This window comes from Pavona decussata, unplaced genomic scaffold (assembly GCF_977016875.1).
Source record: "Pavona decussata unplaced genomic scaffold, jaPavDecu1.1 SCAFFOLD_250, whole genome shotgun sequence".
NCBI classification, from domain to species: Eukaryota; Metazoa; Cnidaria; class Anthozoa; order Scleractinia; family Agariciidae; genus Pavona; species Pavona decussata.
The window spans coordinates 329914-353496 of NW_028145654.1; the positions used below are offsets into that span (position 1 = coordinate 329914).

General features: G+C 38.6%; 1 protein-coding gene and 1 pseudogene across 7 annotated transcripts in view; both read left to right on the plus strand.

Moving 5' to 3' along the window:
* LOC146456997 (polyunsaturated fatty acid 5-lipoxygenase-like) overlaps positions 1–11601 on the plus strand; it is a 52361-nt gene extending 40760 nt beyond the window's left edge. For 5 of the 6 annotated variants that reach the window (XM_085092457.1, XM_085092454.1, XM_085092455.1 and 2 more), the window contains exons 5-12: positions 750–856; positions 3304–3505; positions 4224–4330; positions 5001–5255; positions 5874–5980; positions 8586–8688; positions 10184–10402; positions 11120–11601. In XM_085092457.1, the coding sequence (XP_084948583.1) occupies positions 750–856; positions 3304–3505; positions 4224–4330; positions 5001–5255; positions 5874–5980; positions 8586–8688; positions 10184–10402; positions 11120–11353 (1334 nt within the window). In that variant the 3' untranslated portion in view covers positions 11354–11601. The remainder of the gene's footprint in view (positions 1–749; positions 857–3303; positions 3506–4223; positions 4331–5000; positions 5256–5873; positions 5981–8585; positions 8689–10183; positions 10403–11119) is intronic. The other variant, XM_085092459.1, reaches the window with a different exon arrangement.
* A 10568-nt stretch (positions 11602–22169) lies between these two features.
* LOC146456998 (polyunsaturated fatty acid 5-lipoxygenase-like) overlaps positions 22170–23583 on the plus strand; it is a 30551-nt pseudogene continuing 29137 nt past the window's right edge. The window contains exon 1 of the transcript XR_014858643.1: positions 22170–22316. The product of XR_014858643.1 is annotated as a polyunsaturated fatty acid 5-lipoxygenase-like (transcript). The remainder of the gene's footprint in view (positions 22317–23583) is intronic.

The window sequence follows — 23583 nt, forward strand, 5'->3', positions numbered from 1 at the left end:
CATTTTTTTTATCATATTTCGAAAATGATCTATAACGTTTCAGTGCAATTGAATATGGCAAAACACAGACACGATTGATAGCGCTTTGGGTCCGGAAACTTAGGACCAAATTAAATAAGCGAAACACAAAATTCGCTTTGACTTGTAGCTTTCAAAAGGTGATTCGGACGTTTGCATTAAGAGGTCGTGAAAAATTCGACAATTCTTTTCATTCGTTTCTTCGAGTTTTTTGTTTGATTGGTGCAACAGCTTATGGCTCGTATACACCCCTTTTAAGTGTCCTGCGTGTGGTTGGATAAAGCATAAACGGATCGCGTTTTCTGCAGCCATTCTGTTTCTTTCCAAGGATTTTCTACAGCTCTCTTAAGGATCACTCGGCCTAAGGCGGTTTTACTGATGATAGCTAGGGAGCACAATTAGAGAGAGAAAAAGTCCTTCAGAATACAGGCAACGACTTCATAAAACTTTCACTTATTTATCTTTATCCAACCGTGCCCAGGACATTAGATATACGAACCATAATATGTCGCACCAATCCGGCAAACAAAAACTTGAAGAATAGAATGTTTGGCTTATCAAACGAGTTAATAACTAAAGGTAAATTGGCGACTGTAAAGAGATTCGAGCGCTGACTTTTTCGAGTATTAGCCCCGTTACTCCCCACCAACGTAGTACCGCAGTTTCTTTAGAAACTAACTCCTTATCTATGTCAAAGATTGAAGAGGCGACGGCTTTTCTTTCTTTTTTAGGACCAACAGGACTAAACTGGAAAAAACTGAAAGAGACCCTGAATCCTAACTTTGATTGGGATGCCGCGGTACAAGCAGCTCTGAATTCTGACGACTCTTTGGAAGATGTATGTTATCTTTTATTTTTTATTTTTTTTATTATTATTATTTTCAAAACATGGCTGGGGTTTTCCTTCTAAAGCTCAGCCAATTAATAAATTGATATTTTTTCCTAAATGACCACGGCGAACTATCTTTTATTAAATTAGCAATTATCCTCTTTTAAGGACGGTGCCTACTAATACCGCAATATTTTTGTGCGGTTTATGACTATGCGGGAAAAGTCGATCTTAGCAAGGCCTTTTGGAATCCAAAAAGAAAATTGGGGGGTAACCACGCATTTTTCAGAGATAATTAAGCTGTAATATCTCCAAAAACGCCAAAATTTAAAGCAATGTATGGGATTTTTTCCTAAATTGAAGCTTAATTATCTCTGAAAAATGCGTGGTTACCCCCAATTTTCTTTTGAGGTACCAAAAGCATTTGTTAAGTTCTGCTTTCTCCGTATAGTTTTAAACCGCGCAAAAATATTCCTGTATTAGTACGTACCACCAGGAGCTTATGGGTGATAAGCTCCTGGTACCACCAGGAGCTTATAAGCCCCTGGTACCACCCATAGGAAACACGAGCATCTCGAGATGCGCAGAACGTATGCGCAGTAACAATAGTAGGCACCGTCCTTAAGGACGGTGCATACTATTGTTACTGCGCATACGTTCTACGCATCTCGGGATACTTGAGTTTCCTATGGGTGTTGCCTACTAAAACAGGGTTATTTTGGCGTTCTTTAAAACTATGCTGAGAAAGCAGAACTAAGCAAGTGATTTTGGTATCCAAAAAGAAAATTGGGGGAAACGTTGCATTTTTCAGAGATAATAAAGCTTCAATTTGGGAAAAAAAGCGCCATGTATTGCTTTGTATTTTGCTGCAACAGGAGCTTATATTAAGCTCCTGGCTGCAATTTAGAATAATTGTTACTTAGTTATCTCTAAAAAATGCATGGTTACTCCCAATTTTCTTTTGCGATTTCAATGGCCGCTACTAAGATCTGCTTTTTCCGCATAGTGATAAGCCGCGCAAAAATACTTCCCTATTAGTAGGCACCGTCCTTAAGTGAGTGAGTAAATTGAGTAAATGTTATATAAATATATCCTTATGGGTTCGGTGATTTATTCTTTAAATTGCATATTTTGAGCTATTACTTACAAGTGAACAATACAACAACAACAATTTATTTATAAATTCAGATTACATTAAAGGCTTGTCCCGCAAATAGCCACAAAGCTAGTCGAGGCGGGACAAGACGAGTAGAGAACATAATGGAAAAAATTACAGTAAATTACAAAACATGCTGGAAAACAGAAAAACTTAACTTAACATAATAACGCAGATTTAGATAAGGCTATGCATCAAAATTAAAGTAAATTATACGTAATTTTTTATTATCATTAATATAACAATAGAAAAGAGATGAAAAGGGAAAAGGAGAATCAGATTACACTGGCAAAGAGAAGGACATGGATGATCAGTTTTTCATTTGGTCAATTATCGTCTCCACTTCAATATAGGAGTCTACGGTTTCAATTATATCAAATAACTTTCCTTTTAGGGATTCTTTAAAAGATTTTTTGTACTTTTTTTTAGAGATGCAGGTATCCCTTTACAAATTTTGACCCCAAAACGCGAGAATGCATTTCGTGTGGCATTAATGCGAGATTCCTTTGTATAAAAATGATCAGAGGTAGAGGAACGCGTTTTATAAGAATGGACGCTAGAAATTCGAGAAAACAGATTCAAAATATTTCTTGGGGCAGTGTTTTCGCTTATATCAAACATTAGGTCGCAAACGGATAATTGAAAGTTTGCAAAATATTCACGCCAACTTTTAATTTGAAGGAATCATCTTAATTTTTTTCTGTTATGTTATTCCATACCATAGGGAATACAGCCAACCAGAAAGCTTGAAACCCATTGCATATTCTGAGATACAAAACGGGTAGAATTCACGAAAAAAATCCCGGCGTTCCTCGCAGACTACAAAATTTTTCCGCCGAAAGATCGATTGAAGAGCCTGTGACAGGTCAAAATTCTTATTTAGAAAAAATGACTTTCAACAACTAAAACATGGAAGAGGAATACCCCAATTTAAACTTTAATTTTGATTTCCTGGAACCAGACGTCGAAAGGAAAGTTAATTCAATCAATGAGTGGCCCGTGTGCGTACTAAAAAAAATCAAGTCACTCCTGGGATATTTCACAGTATACCACTCAAAAGCATTGCATAACTAGTATTTATGTTTTATTTGCTTTGTTCAAATTGGTGATTTTGCTTTTGCTTTTCATTCCCTTCCTTTAAATCAAAGAAGATTGACTGTAACTTTCATTTGAAATAAGTGCACGCAACCATGTCAGATCCTTGAATTCTAAGACACTTAATCACTGCCTTTTTAGATTCAAGCAGACTTTTACCCTTAAGGTACTATCATGTGACCAATTTGGGGGGCTTAAATTTCAGGCCATAAAACAGAGGCGCATATATGCACTTCGTTATGAGTTGTGTGACGACATGCCCAGATCACCGGACCTCACGGATAACGATCGTCGACGGAACGTTTGGAACTTTTCTTCTCCCATTGCCCTGTTTGCATCGAAAGTTGTTGGCGATAAACACCGCAACGAACTTGTTCCTGTAGCCATTCAAATGGACTACAAACCAGGTAAAGTGCAAAAGAAGACTAACTCTGTTTTAACCAGTCATATTTTTCTCCCTGAGTTTATGAGATTGTTTTAAAAAGTTTGCTAAAAAGATGATATTAGTAATGATCATAGCACTTTAGTTTTAAAGCTTACTCGATGTATTGACATCAGTGAAAAGAACGCAAATAACGGATCAACTCGGCGGTGTATGTTTAAGAGCTAAATTGTGTTCTGGAATTTCCTACTAAGCGTTGGCCCTAGCCGGAGCAAATGGAAGACCATACAAGGCAAAGAAAAAGTCTTCGTCCTCGGAAAGATTCAACCCACGACCTCCGGATCCATTCATTGTTAAAAATAAACCTTGTTAAGTTTTTTTTTGTCCAATCGCTTCTTCTGATGCGACAATATGTGCCACGTAATTTTTGCCTGGTCTGGTCAACTCTAATTAGGTGTACTAATCAGTTTCTTTCATAACGTAAAAAATGCATAATTATCAAAGCACAGTTGTATCATCTTAAAACAATTACAATGTTCAGAGAAACAGTTAACAGTGGCGTTGAGGAACGCTCTTAATGCTCATCGACATTAGGTGGGCGGTCGTGCCAAGCCTGCAATGTCGTTTTATGATAATTTTCATATTTCATCTTATTACAATTAAAAACGATTCATGAATGAATTTTAACCGTATCCAGACAACATTGCTATGTTCTTACCTTTGAGTGGCACTATATTTCTTAGATTCAGCAGTATACACTCCGGAAGATGGCGACAATTGGACGATCGCCAAACTTAATGTTCAGATCACGGATCTCGGATATGCACAAATTGCAGAGCACCTCGCAAAGGTAAACATGAATTGTTAGATTATATTTTATGCTGTATAGGCCAAATTTCATGTTAGAAGCCCTGGCGACAAAACCTCGTTAAACCAGGGTTATACCCTGGAAAAAGTCTAGTTTAAAAACCGGTGTATCCGGGTTCTTGAACCAGGCTTGAACCCTATGTGGAAAAAGCCTGGTTAATCTTGTTTTTTCTGGTAAGTATGGTATCCTGGTCATTTTAAAAAGCCAGGGTTACCCGGGTTTAACCAGGCTCTAGGACCTCTTGGTCAACCAGGGTTATCCTGGTAAACCCGGTAAGTCTGGTGACACTGGTTCATAAATTAGGCAGGGAAGCCTCGTTCTTGACCAGACTTACCAGGCTTGAACCCTATGTGAAAAAATCCTTGTAAAGTATACCAGGTTTCAGTTCAGTAACTGAATTGTGAAAAAGGCCTGGTTAACCCTAGTGTTCCTGGTAAGCTTGGTAGGCATGGTTAGAACCAGGTCAGGAGCTATGCAAATGTAGTATTTACAATGTTTTCACCTGTTTCAGAAACAAGTTCAGTCTGTACATAACTGAACTGACTCCATTCATTCATTAATAAAGATTCGTACCTTGCAGTCATGCGAAAATTATTATCCCTTTCAGGCAAGCTTAACATTCCGATTAAATTATTCTTTTACGTCTCTCAAGACTCATTACTTGATGGAACCATTCTGCGTCATCTTAAAGCGGACCATGGCACCCCTGCATCCGCTGAACCAAATACTCAAGTATCACTGCAGAGAAGTGACTGTTCCCAACACGTTCGGAACTCCAAAATTGGTAGACGAGGCGCAGTTTATGGATCTACTGTTTACGCATGGAAACACAGGAACAATGAGGCTACTTCGGGATGCACACCAATTAGCTACCTGGGATATAACAGATTTGAGATCCGAAATCAAGGTAGGTTTACTTCGACTCTGGAATTTGAAGAGAAGAGAACCTGGAAACGAGGTTGATAGTAAACAGAGACATCCATCACCGGGTTCATCTTTGTGGCACATACATTATAATTCTCCCCGACGGCTGCAATGCTGAACAAAGTCTTTAAAAGTTACCACACTAACGCAGTCATCAAAACAAGACTTTGCTTAGTAAGTTATATCCAAGATTATATAAGAATAATAAACAGCATCACAGGAAAGTACTGCTCAGTAACTCTCATTTAAATGGTCACAATTGAGGCTTTCACCCATATACCCACAGAATCTCATAATGTTTAAATCAAATGGCCTTGTAACTGTCTAACAATCGTCTAACAAGACAATACGGAGCGCGGCAAATGTTACTGTCACTTGGTATGCATTGGTCTCATTCCGGATTCACTCTGACGAAGGGCCAGCCGGAAAGCTGGAATCGTCAGCACTGGAATCTCTTTACGGTGGCCAATGTCAGCACTGAGTTGATAAAACAAAATATTCGTTTCCACTCCCCCACCGCCGCAGCACCACAGTTTCTTTAGTAACTAATCCCCTTATGGTGATTCCGTATTGACCTTTAGACCTTAATTTAAATCAATAGAAACGTGGACTTAATGACAAAAAACTTCTTCCATACTTCCCTTACCGAGACGATGGTAAAGTTATCTTGCGCGTTATCAAACACATGGTGGAAGATTACGTGGACCTGTAAGTACAAATAAATTAGAAAAAATAGAGCTTTATGTATTGGGGCGACCTATATCATTTGCGACGTCTTACATGGTTGGTCGAGAGAACAAAAGAACGAACTGCAGAATAATGTTCCCAGTCCTAAAAAACAATAGAGCTGTAGGTTATCAGGGTCCAGTGAAAATAGAACTTTTGAAAAGTGCAGGGCTACTGTATGTATTTGGAAGTAGAAGTAACTGTACATGAAATTATAAAATAGCCAGGGTCAAGCAAGCACTGTGATTGGTCAAACTGAGTTCTTTATAACTCCACAATGCACGAAGCATACGTATGGTGCGTGCATTATAATTGTACATATGCACGGAGCACACGTCAGATTTTTTGCCTGTGAAAATCTGAGAAATTCAGCGACAGACCGCCATTATGGCCGAACAATTTCCCTCGTTTGACTGCGGCTTCGAGTTTCTCAATGATATTGTAAACACTAACCGATGGCTATCGAGCTCTGAGGTTGTATCTGTCCAAGTTGAATCCAAAGTGCGAAGCTATCTTTCAGCTCCCTCGACGCGACTGGACCGAAGGAAACGGCGCCGTGCAAACCGTCTGGTATGAAAATCGCCCGCTCGGTGTTAACACTCTGGGCACTATGATGAAAGAGATCAGCGAAAAGGCAGTGCTGCCCACCGTCTACACAAATCATTGTGTTCGAGCAACAGCGATAACCTTGTGGTCAGAAGCGGGCTTGGCAGATCGGCACATTTGCCACATTTCGGGCCACAGAATGAGAAACCCGAACAGTCTCCAACATTACAATTCCCGGCCATCGTCAACAAAGCTCAGAAAGTGCAGCGATGTTCTGTCATCTGCTCTAACAGGATCCATTCAGACAACACAGAGGAAGCAAATGTCTTCCCAACAATTCCAGTCCGTTTCTTCTCGACAACCAAGAGAAATGTCATCCGCAGTTGTAGAATCACACCGATCAACATCCTCCAACACCGCGGTGATTCTCATTGCATCAGTTTAATTCGTGCACTATAAATTCGGTTCAAATAAACTTGAATCTCCCTTAATCCACAAATAAGTGAAGTATTTGAACTTTTGAAGAGAATCCTTAGCTTGTTGTTTAGCTTTTTCGAGAACTTTTCGCTTCAAATGATTCTCGTCGTGAACGATACATTTTCATTGGTTTTCTGTCAAATTTTAAACCAATGACATTGCGTCTGACGTGTAAGGAGAAAGTTAATGTTGATTCATTAAAATTCGCACTTGTCTGACGAGTTGCGATTGTTTATATTTTATAAAAGAAATAAAAAAACTTGTTCCTCGTGCATTGTTGAGTTATATAAGCACTTGGGAATTTTTAAGAACACTCGAGAAGTGCAGAGAGGCACTCGCCTACGGCTCGTGCCTCTCTGCACTTCTCTCGTGTTCTTAAAAATTCCCGCGTGCTTATATAACTCAACAATGCACTCGGCGCGTTTTTTATTTCTTTAATAAACATTTTATACCAGGGCAGACTTCTGACTACAATAACGCGTCTTTAAATGCATGACTGAATATAAAATCCACACACCATGAAACAGATAAAAGCTTTTTAAGGTCACCTGTCGAGCGCTTTTATTGTTTAGAGGTGTTTGGAAACCCAGATGAAGCACAAAGGCCCCCCCCCCCCATCCCCTCCCACTCCCCCCCCCCCCCCTTTCTTTTTACAACATCAAAAGATCTTTCAAAAGAAAGTTTAGAATAGAGAGGACTGAATAGAGCTATCAAATCTTTGTGTTTTTCGCAACCAAAAAGCGAAATGCCACTATCGGTTCACAAGCAAATGCCATTGCGCATTATGAGTGGTGCAAATTCTTAAGCCTTCATTCATGTCATCTGAGTGACTGCTTCCTAAGGGTCTTCATTTTAAGGTGAATCAGTTTATGAGGAACCTACAGTAAAAGCAACGATGGTTTACTCGACTTGAATAGTGCCGGATGACAGATTTCAAGTAAGCTTAACCGTCAGAAACCCAACGGTAGCCCGATATGATCAGTATTCTCGGTAAAGAAACTAAGTTTCCTGCTTTCGAAGTTTATTATCAACTTGTCTTTTACATGTAAAATATCGAAATAGTATAAGACTTAGTGCGAAGCGCTTTCATTTTCGTGTTTCTTCCATTCCTTTTAGCAATACGTTTAGTTGGACAATGAATACGCTCAGTTACTGTCCCACTGTGATTTCATTACACCACTGGAATCCTAGACAATCGATTAAGGTTTGCATTCTAGTGTTAAAAAAAACCGATTCTAAGGTAAGAATAAGAATGCTTATTTTCAGACACATTCCCGATATTCGAAAATCAGAATACCTCGAGAAATTAAATATATTTTGTTTTGTCAAACTCATTAATTAATAAGAAGCCGATTCTTTTACTTTGGGCATTTGGATATATTTTCGTTTACCAGGCACAGATACAACATACATTTTTCAGCGTTATTCCTTTTTTTCAGGATACACCGAATATATCCCCAAAAAACCTATGCCCTAAGGCAACGAAAAGAGTAATATCGTGTTGACTGAGGAAGCCGATGCGACTTGCTATTTTGATTTGACACAATGAAGTGTTTCTCTTTAGGTACTACGAAAACGACAGAGACGTAGAGATGGACGCAGAACTCCAGGAGTACGTCAATGAATTGTCTATGGAAGGAACGGGACCAACCGGAGGCATCGGAAGGGTGATTACGAACTTTAATATATTTAACTGTTTATTTCCTAACTTACCTACCAACCTACCTACCTACCTACCTACCTACCTACCTACCTACCTACCTACCTACCTACCTACCTATCTGCCTACTTACCTACCTACCTACCTGCCTACTTACCTACCTACCTACCTGCCTACTTACCTACCTACCTACCTACCTGCCTACTTACCTACCTACCTACCTGCCTACTTACCTACCTACTTACCTACCTACCTACCGACCTACTTACCTACCTACCTACCTACCTACCTACCTACCTACCTACCTACCTACTTACCTACCTACCTACTAACCTATCTACCTACCTAGCTACCTACTTGCCTACCTACCCAGATTACTAGATTACTTGATTATTCATTTATTTATTTATTTATTTATTCATTCATTCATTCATTCATTTACTCATTTATTTATTTATTTATTTATTTATTTATCTATTTATTTACTTATTTATACTTCAAACTGAAACATACTACTGAAAAAAGTCGAAATAACTGGCTGGGTTTTATAAAACTTAAGTTCAAAAAGTCAAATGTTTGGACCAATTCTTCTAAATATAAAACTTTGGACACAACAACTTGCGGACCTTTCATCTCCGTAACCTTGAGTTTTCTGGTCAACGTCAACCGTCTTTAACAAAAAGATACCCAAAGTTGTTAGTAAGTCATTACAACACAAGTAATGAAAGACTGACTGATCAAAAAATTATTAAATTCTCTTTGGTCGTATTTTAATATCCAAGTAAGAAGTTTTGTTTGTTCTCTAAAGATCACACAATGGGTTACAGACACAGCATGTTCCACGCATTTTAGTTTTCAGAGGTAATTTAACTGACAACAACTGTAAAAAGTTTGAAAAAAAAAACAATAATGTAAGGAATTTGTTCCCAAATTGACGCTTAATTACCCTCTGCAAAATGCCTGGTTACTACCAATTTTCTTTTTAGATTTAATAAAATAGCCCTTGCTAAGAACTGCTTTCCCCACATAGTCAAAAATCCCGCACAAAGATACCGTTTACTGAGAAAGCACCGTCCTTGAGAAATCAGAGCTTGTCGAGCCATCCCGAGATGCGCAGAACGTATGCTCAAGGAGACACCGTCCTTACAATACATTCAAGATGGCGAAGTGAATCTTGGATGGCTGCATTTTGTAGATGAATTTATATGATTATGAACCTACCGCATTTTGCAACAGTAAAGTATGTTTTCATATTTATCGACAGATGTATTTTTTTTCTGTCAGACACTGGCATACTCGAAAAATGAAAACAAAACAAAACTCCAAGTTCTCCCAATAGGAGTCAAGCTTATGACCTCGGATGCTTTATCACTGAGCAACAAGAGACTCGTGGGAGCTAAGGACATTAAACTAGATTTATGTGACAAACATCCCGCATACATTGTTGGACTATTATTGTTTTGATACTGTTGATGGAATCAGAGCACCTTTCTCTTTTACAGATTGTAGGATTTCCTACGCATATTGATACAAAGAAAGAACTCTGTGGTATTGTGAGCCGGATCATCTCACACTTAAGTGTGCAACACGCAGCATGTAACTACCTCCTAGCGGACTATGCTCAGTACATCCCTAACCAACCGACCAAACTATACAATGACACTAGAGTGAGCGAAGGGGAATTTTCTGTTTATCGGCTGCCTAACAGGCTCACTTCTGCTGTAAGTATGATTTACACTGCATTTCCGAGGGTAACAGATTATGGATTTATGAAATCAGGGGATAATATTTTATAGGCAGTAAACCAATTCGAAAATATGTTTCATATATTCATATCCAAAGTAAACTAGTCAGCCAGACCAGTATTCGGCGGTCGATTTGTCATTCAGGACAACCGTCGAGTGAAATTAAGCAAAGAAAGAGGAAAGAAAACAAAAGCAACTACAGCAACAAAAGGCCCTTTTGCATACCTTTTCCGGCAAACTGATACAAGGTTCGCTCTGCCGAAGGGCTAACGCTCGAAACGTCGGCTCTCAAATCTCTAAATTACGGTGGCCAATGTACCTTTAGTTACCAACTCTTTCGATAAAACAAACATTCAATTCTACTCGCCACCGATGTTGAGTTGTATTCAGCTTTGAGAAAAATAGAGAGCTCCAGACAGACAGTCAGAGAACCAATAAGTTGGCTAATAATTTCTACAGTCCTCTCGGACCCTCCCCACCCCAAGTCAAACAGTTAGCCGCTTTTAAGTTACCTCCAAGAGAAGATAAATAAAACTGTTTGAGCCAAGTACAGAACATTTCTGGCAGATATGAGAGAATGAAAGAGTTCCGTTTCCCTTCAGTGTTCATTTTACGCTATGTGAACTTCCGCGGATGTTTCAGATCCAGGAATTCCATAACTGAAATCTAAATTTTTGCTTTTCACATTTTCAGATCGAGGCGAGCTTTACTAATTCTCTAGCGGCTTTCCGTTTCGATTCCTTGTTTGATTACGGCAACGAACTACAGGATAGCAAAGCTGGCAACCTCGTCAATGACTATTATAGTCACCTAATGGAAGTTGTACAGCCTCGTATGCAAGCAAGGAATGAGCGGCGGAAAACAAGGGGTGATCTGACCTACCCGTATCTTATTCCAAGATGGCTGCCAAATGGAATTCAAACCTAGTTCATTAGCGACAGTACAATAATGCTATATGAGTCAAAGTTTTCGAGTTATAGCACAGTAAGGGTTCTGTAACCTTGGGTGAGATAAGAGTTCAAAATTGTAACCGACTGATAATACTAGGCGTGTTATTTTTAAATGTTTGATAACGGCGAGCATTATTGTAATAATAACTGCAAAAGTAAGCAATCAAATTTCCACTCTGTGTGGCTAACAGTTCAAACGAGTAATAAAACCTTTGATTCAGGTAACAGTTTCTTGAAATCATTTATTTGATTCTGACTGGTAAGTAATTTATAAATGCAGAAGCTTAAAGTGGTAGAAAAGCTTGCACCGTCAATACTCAAGACTAAACGGATTTTATAAGTTCAAACTGATACCCGGGAAACGTTGGCCTAAAAGTTAGCGAAGCAAGTGAGCCGGCCGCCGCCATTGAAAATTGAGTCAATGAAAAATTTCCCGAGGGGGGTGGGGGATGGAAATGAGAACCTCAATGTAGACACTTGTAAAGCACTCACCAGACCATGAGCGATGAGAAACATAGGGTTAGTTTCCAGCACAAAGCAGCATTTTAACAACATTTGAAGAAACTTATAATCTTACTGTCAGTTCTGATCATTTGTCCCGCGTCTTTGATTTCCATCCAGTTTCTAGTGCCTTAATCCCTGTTCCTCTCCGATCCAACAGCTGACCTCAACAACCGCCATTTTGAGTTCCAGCTGAAACCCCTAACGAACGGGTTTCAGGTCGAACTAGTCGGACAAAGCCATTTTACACCCAAATTACAAGCGTAGGATTTCCCGGCTTCATTTTACGCACTCGCGGACCCACCCACATAAAGTATTAATGGACTTGATATCATGTGAAATTGCATGACATAAATCATTTCACTTTTGCATACGCCTGGTCATGAGCGAGGGAAAACATAGGGATACAGTGGAACCCCGCCTCACGACCACCTCGTTATTACGACCACTTTTTTGTGCCCCAAATGAATTGAAAGTTCAGTCTTTTCCTTAGTTTTACATCCTCGTTAATCCGACCACCCCGTTATTACAACCGCATTTTCGCGGCCCGAAGGTAGTTGTATGAACGGGGTTCCACTGTAATTCCCGTGTCTCTCTGATTCCACAGCTTCTCAACCGCCGCCATTTTAACCTTTACAGTACTTTAAGGGGAAGTATCATGGGGTTTTTGATATCTTTTGTTAAAAATGATCAAATAAGACCTTCAATCAGCTGCCAAATAATTCTAGAATGACGGGAGGAACGAAATCAACTCAATTCTTGAAAGAAACAACTCGTGATCTGTTCTAGCGCATTTGGGAAACAAAAATGCGAGAACTTGAAAAACATTAGCCAAATATTTTTCAAGTTTCAATCCAAACCGACCTACTCTCTCTCTCTGGCCAGGGGCACTAATCGACAGTTTTATTGCACTGTGGTGATAATTTTCAACAAACTTGACAATTATTTCCTTGTTTCTGCTGACAGACAAACATTTTTGGGTTTTGAAATAACAGCAAATTTTCGTGATACTTCCCCTTTAATCCAATTACTATGCTGTAAAATGACTTAAGGTTACCCGTTACCTTCAGAGGTGTCTTGCGTTTAAGCGATGTAGCGCGTCCAGTTTAAACTGTAGATACCTAAACCCCTATATCAAATTAAAGCTTATAGAACTGGCTATCAAACTATACCAAGAATTTTGAAATAAAATGAATTGTCGAATTTTTCGCGACCTCTAATTGCGAGCGCCCGAATCACCTTTTTAAAGCTACAAGTCAAGGTGAATTTTGTTTTTTGCTTATTTAATTTGCTCCTCAGTTTCCGGACCCAAAGCGCTAAAAAAACGTGTCTGCGTTTTGCCATATTCAATCGCAGTGAAAAGTTATAGAGCATTTTCGAAATAGGATGAAAAAAAATGTGGAGTAATCGTACAAAAATCGCTCTCGGAGAAAAAATATTTCGAAAGAAAAAATTCGCAGACACGTGTATGTTGTTTATATGTTAAACTAGTTACTGTCCAAATTTGAAGGCAAACGAAGAAATTCCTTTTGAGTTTTAGCTCTTTGAAGTGGCTCCTCCATGTGAAAAAAATTTATTCGGGAAAACAGCGCTAAAAATTTGGCAATTCATTTTATTTCAACATTCTTGGTTTAGTTGGATGGCCAGTTCTATAAGCTTTAATTTGATATAAGGGTTCAGGTTTCTACAGTTTAAACCGGACGCGCTACATCGCTTGGACGCGAGACACCTCTGAAGGTACCGGGTAACCTTAACTCAACTGAAATTTTAGTGGGCAGCGTAGTACGTCAGGGATTATAATTGCCTTAGATTACATGTCGGCTGTTCATTCGGAATCCAAAGTAGGAACAATACCGGTTTGCCTTGTTGTTCTCAGGGAAAACCGCACTAAAATATTGACAATCTTTGCTAAAAGTTAAGAAGATGAAAGGGTCCTGAAATCATCTCAGTGCAGTGGAAATTTTATGTCTTTGTTCCGTTGAATTGTGATTTGCTCAGTGATGTACAGATTTTGGTGTGAGCGTATTAGTTGCCTGTTATGTTCAATATAAATTATTTCTTTGCGAGGTTTAATGTTCGGCCCCACTAGCACAGGTGCTATGAACACTTCCGAGGGAAATAAAGGTTGATACCTTTGCTACTAGGTGAAAGTACCGACATTTTACACAGTTAACAGTGTGTCATCATTATTCAACACCAACATCAGCGAACGGTACTAAGGCAATAGCATTCCGTCATAAGCAATTGTCTGGAACTTTTACACTCATCAGAGATTACAGTAGAGGGGATCGTAAATTCAACTCCTTTTTTTCGTTAATGTGAAGCTCTTACGGTACAGTGACCCGTGTACATGAAGGTACGCGAATGCCTTGTGATACAAACTAAGTGTTATCAGTTTCTAGTTATCTTTCTCCACATCTGATTGATGTGTGTACAAACAGCTAACCAGAATATTCCGCTTCCCAAGTGCAAACGGGGATAAATTATAATCAACAGATACATCAGTTGTCGAATTTTAGGAGTGTTCTGTGAGGACTTCAATTTGCCGTGGCGATGTTTCCCTTCGTTTGTTTCAGGGTCAGTGGAGGTTAAAGCCTTCTTTTTGAGCATCAAATCGTACAGCGGGGATTTCTGCAGGGATGTGGCCTTAAAGATTTTTCTTTCCTGTTCCTGTTTATCAGTTTCTAGTTATCTTTCTTTACATTTGATAGGTGTGTGTACAAACAGCTTAGCAGAATATTCCGCTTCCCAAGTGCAAACGGGGATAAATGATAATTAACAAATATTATAATCAATTGTCGAATTTTAGGAGCGTTCTGTGAGGACTTCAATTTGCCGGGGGGGGGTGTTTCCCTTCGTTTGTTTCAGGGTGTAGACTGCAGCCTCCGTTTTGAGCATCAAATCGTACAGCGGGGAATTCTACAGGGATGTGGCTTTAAATAATTTCCTGTCCTATTTTACTAGCAGCCAGTGTAACATCTATAACATTTGATATTTATCTTCGCTAATAGTGGAGTCAAGATGACTCCGAAACGTCGAGCCCTAAATCTCTGTGTAATTTTTGCATGTCTTTTCTTCAGCAACTCCCTTTAGGTAAAACGGCCACTTTGTTCTTGATTAGAATAACACGCAAGTGATGAATAAGTTCAATTTTCAATTTTTGTCCCTCCTATCAAAAGAAAAGGGAGGATGCTAGGTAACAGTGTGTAACTCTAAAACTCGCCATACTTAAAACATTACTTATCACGCCGGCGGATATGATTGGTCAATAATGTCCATACCTGAGAAGCTGTATTTTAATTTAAATTCAGTTGGCAGGTAACAAAACTACTTACAAGGTAGAATGTACAATAAAACAAATCATTTGAAGACTCTTCAACAACAAGTAAAGATGAAGCTTATTTTAGCTCTCTTGACTTTCCTTACAACCACAAGGTAAGCCGAAAGGAAAGTTAACTATTTATATAATAATTTGCTTGCCGTAGTGGGTAAAAGATCAAATGGACGATGCTTTAGAATAACAAAGGACGAGTTGCGTTCACTTTTATTACGAGCTAGAAATGTATAAAACCTCGACAGTTACTTTCCTCTGAGAATAAAATCTGAGAAAGGAAAGGTAAAAAAGAAGTTTGGTTAAAAGGACGTTTCAATTTTTTTCAAGTTAACCCGCGAACAATTTCAATGCAATTCAATTCAATTTTATTCACGCTTATTCGAAATAAATGTATTTTTAAGGTAAGAAAAACCTTGCCTTAGTCACAACAAAACAGATTGAATAAGACAATTACCTTGGTAGAGCGTGAAAATTTGACTTGAAAGTTTGCGATCAATCAACCGAAAATGTTTAGTTTTAAACATTTAAATATATAATGAACATGATGCACTTATTTTAATCATTAAAATAAGTGCATCATGTTCAGAGACTCTAGTTGGACCACAAGGACCGGTGACAAGAAACTGACCGAATCCAGTTTTTATTGTGTCTACAGTTTAGCGTTAAGTGTGTTTACAGAAGTTCACATTCAGACCACGTTGAAGTTACTGAGCTTTGTTAATTTGTTAAAGCATTTACACTAATTGAAATAACCTATGTAACGGTCAAGAAAGGAAGTGAAAAAGAAGCTTCTTGCGGCATTTAATTTATTCTTGTAGTACTTTCAAATATGCAGTTTGCGGCTTTTTAGTCATACATGATTTTCAATGATCCACTTGGTTGGTCGCTTATCGGAAACAAGATAAAGAAATAATAAAGTCAAATTTCTGGCCTTAAAACTGGTCTTGGTCGCTAAAGGTCGCTTAAGAAATTACAGCAGTGTTAGCTTGCAAGAGATTTTTGAAACAGCATTCGAGGGAGAGATAAAACGGTTATTCACAAAGTGGCTGCTTCTTACGGGAGGTGGTCGGAAGAAAAGAGCTCATGACGCCACAAACATTTTTTTTTTCAGGCTTTCCTTAAGTTAGGTATATAACCGCAATGAGCATTAACTTATTTATTCTTTCTTCCGCAATTCAAATGTGTGAATTTTATATATTAACTTTCAACAATACTGTAAGATTGACGCAATAAATAGTGAAGTAAAATGCGGCTTTTCATCTCAAATGTAAAGTAGCAAAGTAGCTAATATCTTCGAGAAATAGGGTTAGGAGTTGATTGTAACAAACAGCTCACAAATTCGAACAACGTCAAGTTAACGTGGCATACCGTATTTCCTCGAACAACAGCCGTGGGCGATTATTTCTTTTTTTCGCATCGAAAGGGGGCGATTATTCGAGGGAGGCGATTATTTCAAACATTTCTCACAGGAGGTCGTGCCCTAAATATTTTGTTTAATCAAACCATTAAATCAAAAAAATAATCACATCAAAGATAAAACGAACGTGGGCTTTTTAAGTGTTTCAAATTTCTTTCGTTGATTAATCAATGTTCAATGTCAATATCTTCGGTGTTAGAGCCTGAAAACGTGAAATAAATAAACATTACCATAGAAAAAACTGTAAAAAAACGGTGCTTTTGTAACCATTCCGTTGTGACAATTAAATGGAAGTTTGTTTGTTACCCAAGATGTCAATTTTTTACTTCAGAGGGAGGGGATAAAAGAAAGATATAATGGCGAGAGCGAGGGGGGAATAATCTAGGGAGGCGAGTATTTTAAATATTTTCGTTAAAGGGGGAGATTATTCGAGGGAGGCGATTAATCGAGGGACGGCTATTCTCCGAGGAAATATGGTACTGTCACTTCTTTTCATCTCTCCTCTTCAATAACTAAAAAAATTCGGAATGTGAAAACAAAGAAACTTTTTACCCGACTTCGTCGGCAAAATACCGAAGTAAATCACTTAACGAATTTATTGCAACGTGTTACAAACGCACTGGGCGCGGCTGTGTAAAACAACGAATAGTGAATGAATTACATAAATTCCAACGAAAACTGTTAAAAAAATCATAACTCTGTGAATATAATTTCGTACAGAAATAATTCTACGTACTCTCTAAGTAAACATTAACAAAAGGAAAATACAGGACAAATAATGTTTGCTTGTAGTCAGATATATTTCAGTGAGCGCTTAAAATTAGAGCGTGTTTACATTACATATGAGCTGTGAATGGCGAATCAATTACACAAGTCCAACGCAAAATGTTATACCTGCCAACTTTTTCTGAGTGAAAAGCGTGAGGTTTTTTTTCTCATCGTGACCGGGACTTCCGAAAACTTCCGAGCGACTTCCGAAGATCTCCTACGATTTTCCGAAGACTTCCGAACGTTGCCGAAAATGTCCGAAGATATTCCGACGACCTTTAAACACTTACGATATGAACGGATTGTAGACATTTGAAAGCTTTTGCGGTTGTTATAAAGAGTATAGAAATAACACATAACACATCTGAAATGAAATGAAGTTTTTTTAGAACAACTCGTCCGGTTTTGTGAGTCAGGCGTGAGAAATTGTCCTCGATGTGTGAGATCGATGTCTTTAGTCCGCAGGCGTGAGACTCACGCATAATGCGTGAGAGTTAGCAGTTATGAAATGTTCAAATTAATCCATAACTCTGTGATTAATTCTCTTAGACTAAAGGAAAATATAGAAGGATTAATGTTTGTTTGTTGCTCAAAATATTTCTTTGAGTGCTTACATGTAAAATTAGAGCGCGTGTTTACAAATGTGCGCTACGAATAGTGAATGAATTACACAAGTCCAACGCAAAATTTTAAAAAAAATCATAACTTCTGTGAATATTTCTCCTACAGAAATAATTCTTGTCTCTAAGTAAACGATAACAGAAGCAGAATACAGGAAAAATCACGTTTGCTTGTAGTCCGAAATATCTCAGTGAGCGCTTAAGAGCGGCTACCTGTAAGGATCGAGAATTCGCCGTCAACGACCAATTTGAAGCCTGCGTCGCAGACAGTCTATACAATCCCTGATATGGTCCGTCTGCGAAACGGCTTCCAAAAGCTTGTCCTGGTATCCTGCAGTTTTGCAGGGATATCTGCAACCATTTCTGATTGGCTTAATTTCTAACGCTTTCTATGATTGGTCGTTCCTTATTGAGCAATACTCTGCTCTCCAACCGCGATCCTAAAAATACGATTTGTACTTGTTGTTCTTCCCCGGGTTTTCCCTTTGATTGATCGATTGATCGTTTTGAAATATTTTAGCGTTGTAAATAAAGAACATGACGGCTTTTTCTGAAGAAAGTTGCGAACAAGGGTTTAGAGCCGTGGAAAGAGCAGTTCGAAATATCTAAATAAGAAAATTCGCTTCGGGAATTTCTGTTAGGTCAAAATATTTTTGTGAATTTGCCGACTGGCTATGGCAAATCTTTGATTATTCTAATGTCTTCCAATTGCGGCGGACGATATTTTCGGAAGGCCTCGTGGTTCCAATGTCATTGTAGTATAAATATCACCGTTGCGAGCTCTTATGGAAGACCAGGTTCGTCTACTAAATGATATTGGAATTCCAGTGATTGCTATCACAGGCGAAGAGGACGAGGAGTTCACGCAACAGGTCCTGAATAGTAATTTCGTGCTCGTCTATGGCTCTCTTCAAAAAGATGTTAATCGAAGTCGCTTTCGACGAGGCTCATTGTATTACATAATGGTATGTAGCTATAATTTGCAACCTGTTGATCAAGCTGAAAATTAATGTGGCGTTTTACTCATAAAATCCTTAATTGTAACCTTAAAATATAGTCTAGTCTAATTTTCATGCACAGGCTATTTTTTATCTAATCATTTTTTACTGCGATGAATAAACAACTCCCTATTTATTTGTAGAGTATTGCATGAGTGCTTAATAGGAAAATGTCCAATCAGAGAGCGCGTTAGAAATTAAGCCAATCAGAAATGGTTACAGATATCTATGCAAACCGGCGGGGTACCAGAACAAGCTATTTGGAGCCGTTTCGCAGACGGACTATGTCGAGTTCTCTATGGGTCTTGAGTGACAAGTCCGGCTGCAACGCAGGCTACCAATATGGCGAATCGCTCATATTCGGTCCAAAAATACCCTTTGGTGAACTATTTTCAAAAATCATATTTGAAAGTTCCAGCGACTTTTTAATTTTGAGAGATTCGCAAAAATTTGAAAATGCGGTCAAAGTTCGGTTTTTCGGCCAACTGAAGGTTCAAAATAAGGTGCGCGAACGAAGCACTGCCAAATGGTTAAAATGACTTCAGTTGAAGTCAAACTTTACACAAACTATGAACAACTATTCTTGTTTATTATCCACTACTAAACCTTTTCAAATCTACCCATTTTGTGATCCTAGCGAGTACTTTAAAACCACCTTTGTAGAGCGCTAAGGGACTGATCGTTTATTACGTCCTGGTGGGGGGGGGGGCGGTGTTTTTTGAAGGGGGGGTAATTTTTTTTAACGAGCTCTTTTTTTGGGGGGGGGGGGGGAATTTTTTACCTTGTACGAAAAGTGAGGGGGGTAAAATTTTAAGGGTACCAACTAAAAGTATTTCCCAATCATTCTTCTCATCAATCCTAGAGTTGGTAAAATCGACTAGCTACTTCTCCATATCGCTACAATTCTTCAGAGCGACAAAGATCTTGCACGTAATAGGTTGAGTAATGACATAGACAGGCAAACCGTGTAGTTCATCAAGCAGTTTATCTCTGAAGGCTTGTTTCTCTGGGCAAAAAAATTGACCAAAAGACGAATAGAGATGGTAGGCTTCTTCAAAATCTATATATCCACATCCTTGATCCACATCCATACATCAAATGCTCCTGTACTGCTCTCAAACCCCAAGCTGCTTTGATCTTCTGTGTACCTTCTTTTGACGACTGAAGAATAGACTCCAGCAATAACAAAACATCGTTATTATAAAGACATCGAAGAGATATTCTATGGTGCGTTCCCTTACTTGAATTTCTTCTAACGTCTTATTGTTTCTCTTGCCAGTTCAGACTCAGAGAGCTAGCGACTTCCCCATGTAACCAAGCGTTGTGCCCAGGGGCCCGTTTCTCGAAAGACCCGGTAACTTACCGGGCCCGATAAGTAATTTTGGTGACAAATGTTTCTTAACAGAAGTCAATTTTTGTTAGCTTTGAATACTAAATTTTAAAATCTTATTATTCTATGAAAACATTGGCGAAGTACCATGTCTGTAATCGTTCTGTAATCGGCGAAAAACGGGCCCGGTAAGTAACCGGGTCTTTCGAGAAACAGGCCCCAGGACCTTCTCAACAATTCAACCACCATGCCAACCATTGCGGGGGGGGGGGGGGGGGGAGGGGGGTAAAATTTTCAAACTGTCACTGCAGGGGATAAAACTTTTGTTTGAAAGATTTTTTGGGGGGTAAAATTTTCATACACTCGATTTTTTAGAAAACCACCCTAGGACGTAATAAACGATCAGTCCCTAAAAGTAGCGGCCAAATATAGGTAATATTTAACGGCACAAAAGTGTTCCTGGTACCTCAGTTTTCGATAATTTTACTTTACAGCCTTAACATATAGTTATTAAACATTCACCATGCCAAGCTTCAAGCTCGGACTTGCAACGCTTCCCTCTGAGAAAATCGGAGAACTTTTGCAATGTGTTCGGCTCAAATAACACAAGATTATCGACAAAATGGAAGCTAATTAACTCGAATTAGGCCAAAATCCAAAAAATAAACTTCAGTCTTGTTAATTTGTCACTCGACCTGAAAAAACTTTCGTCATCCTGTAAAATAAGCATATCCTGAGGTTTTTGTTATCCTGGAAAAGCAAATTGGAGCTGGATATCCCGCCATGTTTACCACGGTTAGTTATTCACCTTGCCGACTTCCCTAATTGCAAACTGTTGTCGACAAGTATTGCTTACATTTGGGCTTACATTTCAATGGAAACAAATGTTGTGAATTGTTAGGGGTTTTAATTAAAGTCTTAGAGAAACTTCTTAATTCGTTAGGACACGAAATAAGCTTACATTTTAAGCCATACAGTGTATTTTACGTACAGTGTACATACAGTGTATGGTTGCTCTTATTGTTCTTACTTCTGGTTGTGAGGTTTATTCATCACTGTTTTCATGTTGTTGTTTATATCTCGGCGGTAACAAATTTTCAATAAAATTTGCTGGTAAAATGTTCAAACCTACTAGCTCGTCTATTTCATCAATGGTAGGTGCTTTATGGACCGTAAATTTTTGCATTTTCTTTGGTTTGACGTAACAATTAAAGCCAAAAATTCAAATAACCCGCCCCGAGAAAAAATTCGCGCACGGATATTACCATGGCTACAGCTTAACTGAAGTAAGAATTTCTCTTTCGATCAGCGCAGGATTTGTACTTTATCCGTTTAATCTCTCCAACAAAATGTTAGTATCGCGATAAAAAACTAAAGTCGATCTTGAGACAGCATTACGACTTTATATTGACGGCTAGTTGGGAGAAAATATATTCCGTATTGGGCTCCGTCGCTTCCCGACCCCGCCCAATACGGAATATATTTTCTCCCAACTAGCCGTCAATATAAAGACGAAATGCCGTCTCAAAGCCGAATTTAGTTTATATAAAATATAACAGCCGGTGGTAGTATAGTGTGAAGTACATTGTTTGTGTTGTTTGCATTGTTTAAATACCCTTTATATAACTTACACTTTAATGGAGCCTAATCAACATACCAGATGCCCGATGCAAACTACGTGATATTCTCTGGAGAATCTATCCTTTGTCTTTTTGGCGCGCAAATAATGTATGCTAGCGTGAATATGGCCAATTCTAAAAGCGACTACTCCCTAGAGCAGATCACATGATCTTTAATGGGGCAACCGTGAAGAAACGACGCGAATCAGTAAGCGTCATTGGCGCCTTAAAGCAAGACCCGTACGGTCCTACTCTGAAGTTGAGCGGATTTATGTAAAGCGTCAGCTACCGACGAAGATGAAACGTTTGGTCGTAATTTTGTCCTTAATGGGAGGTGTAATAGCAGTTTCCAGGTATGGTTAAATATTTTTTCGAAATAATTCGATTTAAATGGGTGCATGGATGAATTTAAAACCAATCTTAAGAGCGACTCTCTATAGGGACCGAGTGAGATTGAAAACATGTGGCACAAGGTTGGAAAAATGGACCCCTTGATATTTCGCCCAGAGATAACCTATGGTATGCTGAGAAGCGTGATATAAGTTTTAGGTTCTAGAGTTTTTACATTTTTGAGAAAATTACGAAAAACCGTCGACAACCGGTGAAGCCGAAAAATCACAGGAATGAGGTCAAATTTCATGATCAGATAATCGAGCTCGCGTGAAGGCGCATAGCAAATTATGGTTTTCCTTAGTTTATAATGTTATTCAGGAGGTATTGCTAAGCTGCTTTGATGATAGTTTAGACTTACAATTGTAATTCCGAATTTCTGGGGAGCAGGCGAAGAGAACCGAAATTTGAAGTCTTTGAAAATCAAAAATTCCATACCATTTTCAAACATCTCAAAACATACTCGGTATTATGTAGAATTCTTTCAAAATTCAATTCTAGCAAGTAATAGAGCTGTTTGTGAACGTGATATAATTTTTTTCTTGGCAAAAGTTATTTGTGAGGCGAGCGGCCCCATGCAAGTTGACCCAATTTGACCTTTCGAAGAGATCTTGTTTAACCAGGAAATGTAAACAATTCTACTATCCTTAGCTCGCTTTCTGAGCAAACCATTGTAAAACCCTGCCATTTCCCATCAAAACTACCCAGTTAACCTGAGATAATACTTCGGTTACAGCTTACCTTCCAAATGGGTGTTTGAAGGCAAATAATTTTGATGTTCTTCGCTAATTTTCCCGTGTCTTGCTTCTGTGCTTAGCCACCTGCCTTTTCATCACTACGGCATTTTCTAAGCGTCACCTTTTTCTGGCTTGTTTAATATTTTTGCCGGACCTGGATCCATGTCTTGCATATAAAGCATCCTCTGGTTATCTACTGAGTTTTGTATTGAATATTTCTAATGAAAAGAGGCAAGAAAGTGAAGGAACTAATTGAACAGAAAAACAGAGGCAGATCAATGTCACGCAATCTTTACATCCAAGTCATCACGTGCCGCAAATACATCCGCGTGGATATTTTTGTCTTGCTCTTGCTCATTTCTTCATTTTCTTCCTTACTACCATACAATGTTTTTCTTTTGATTTTTTTGTAACTTTTTTATTTGTAACCACAAGCCTATTCGAAGGAGAGTTCTTTGTATGCAATACTTTGAATCGGTGTATATACACGCAA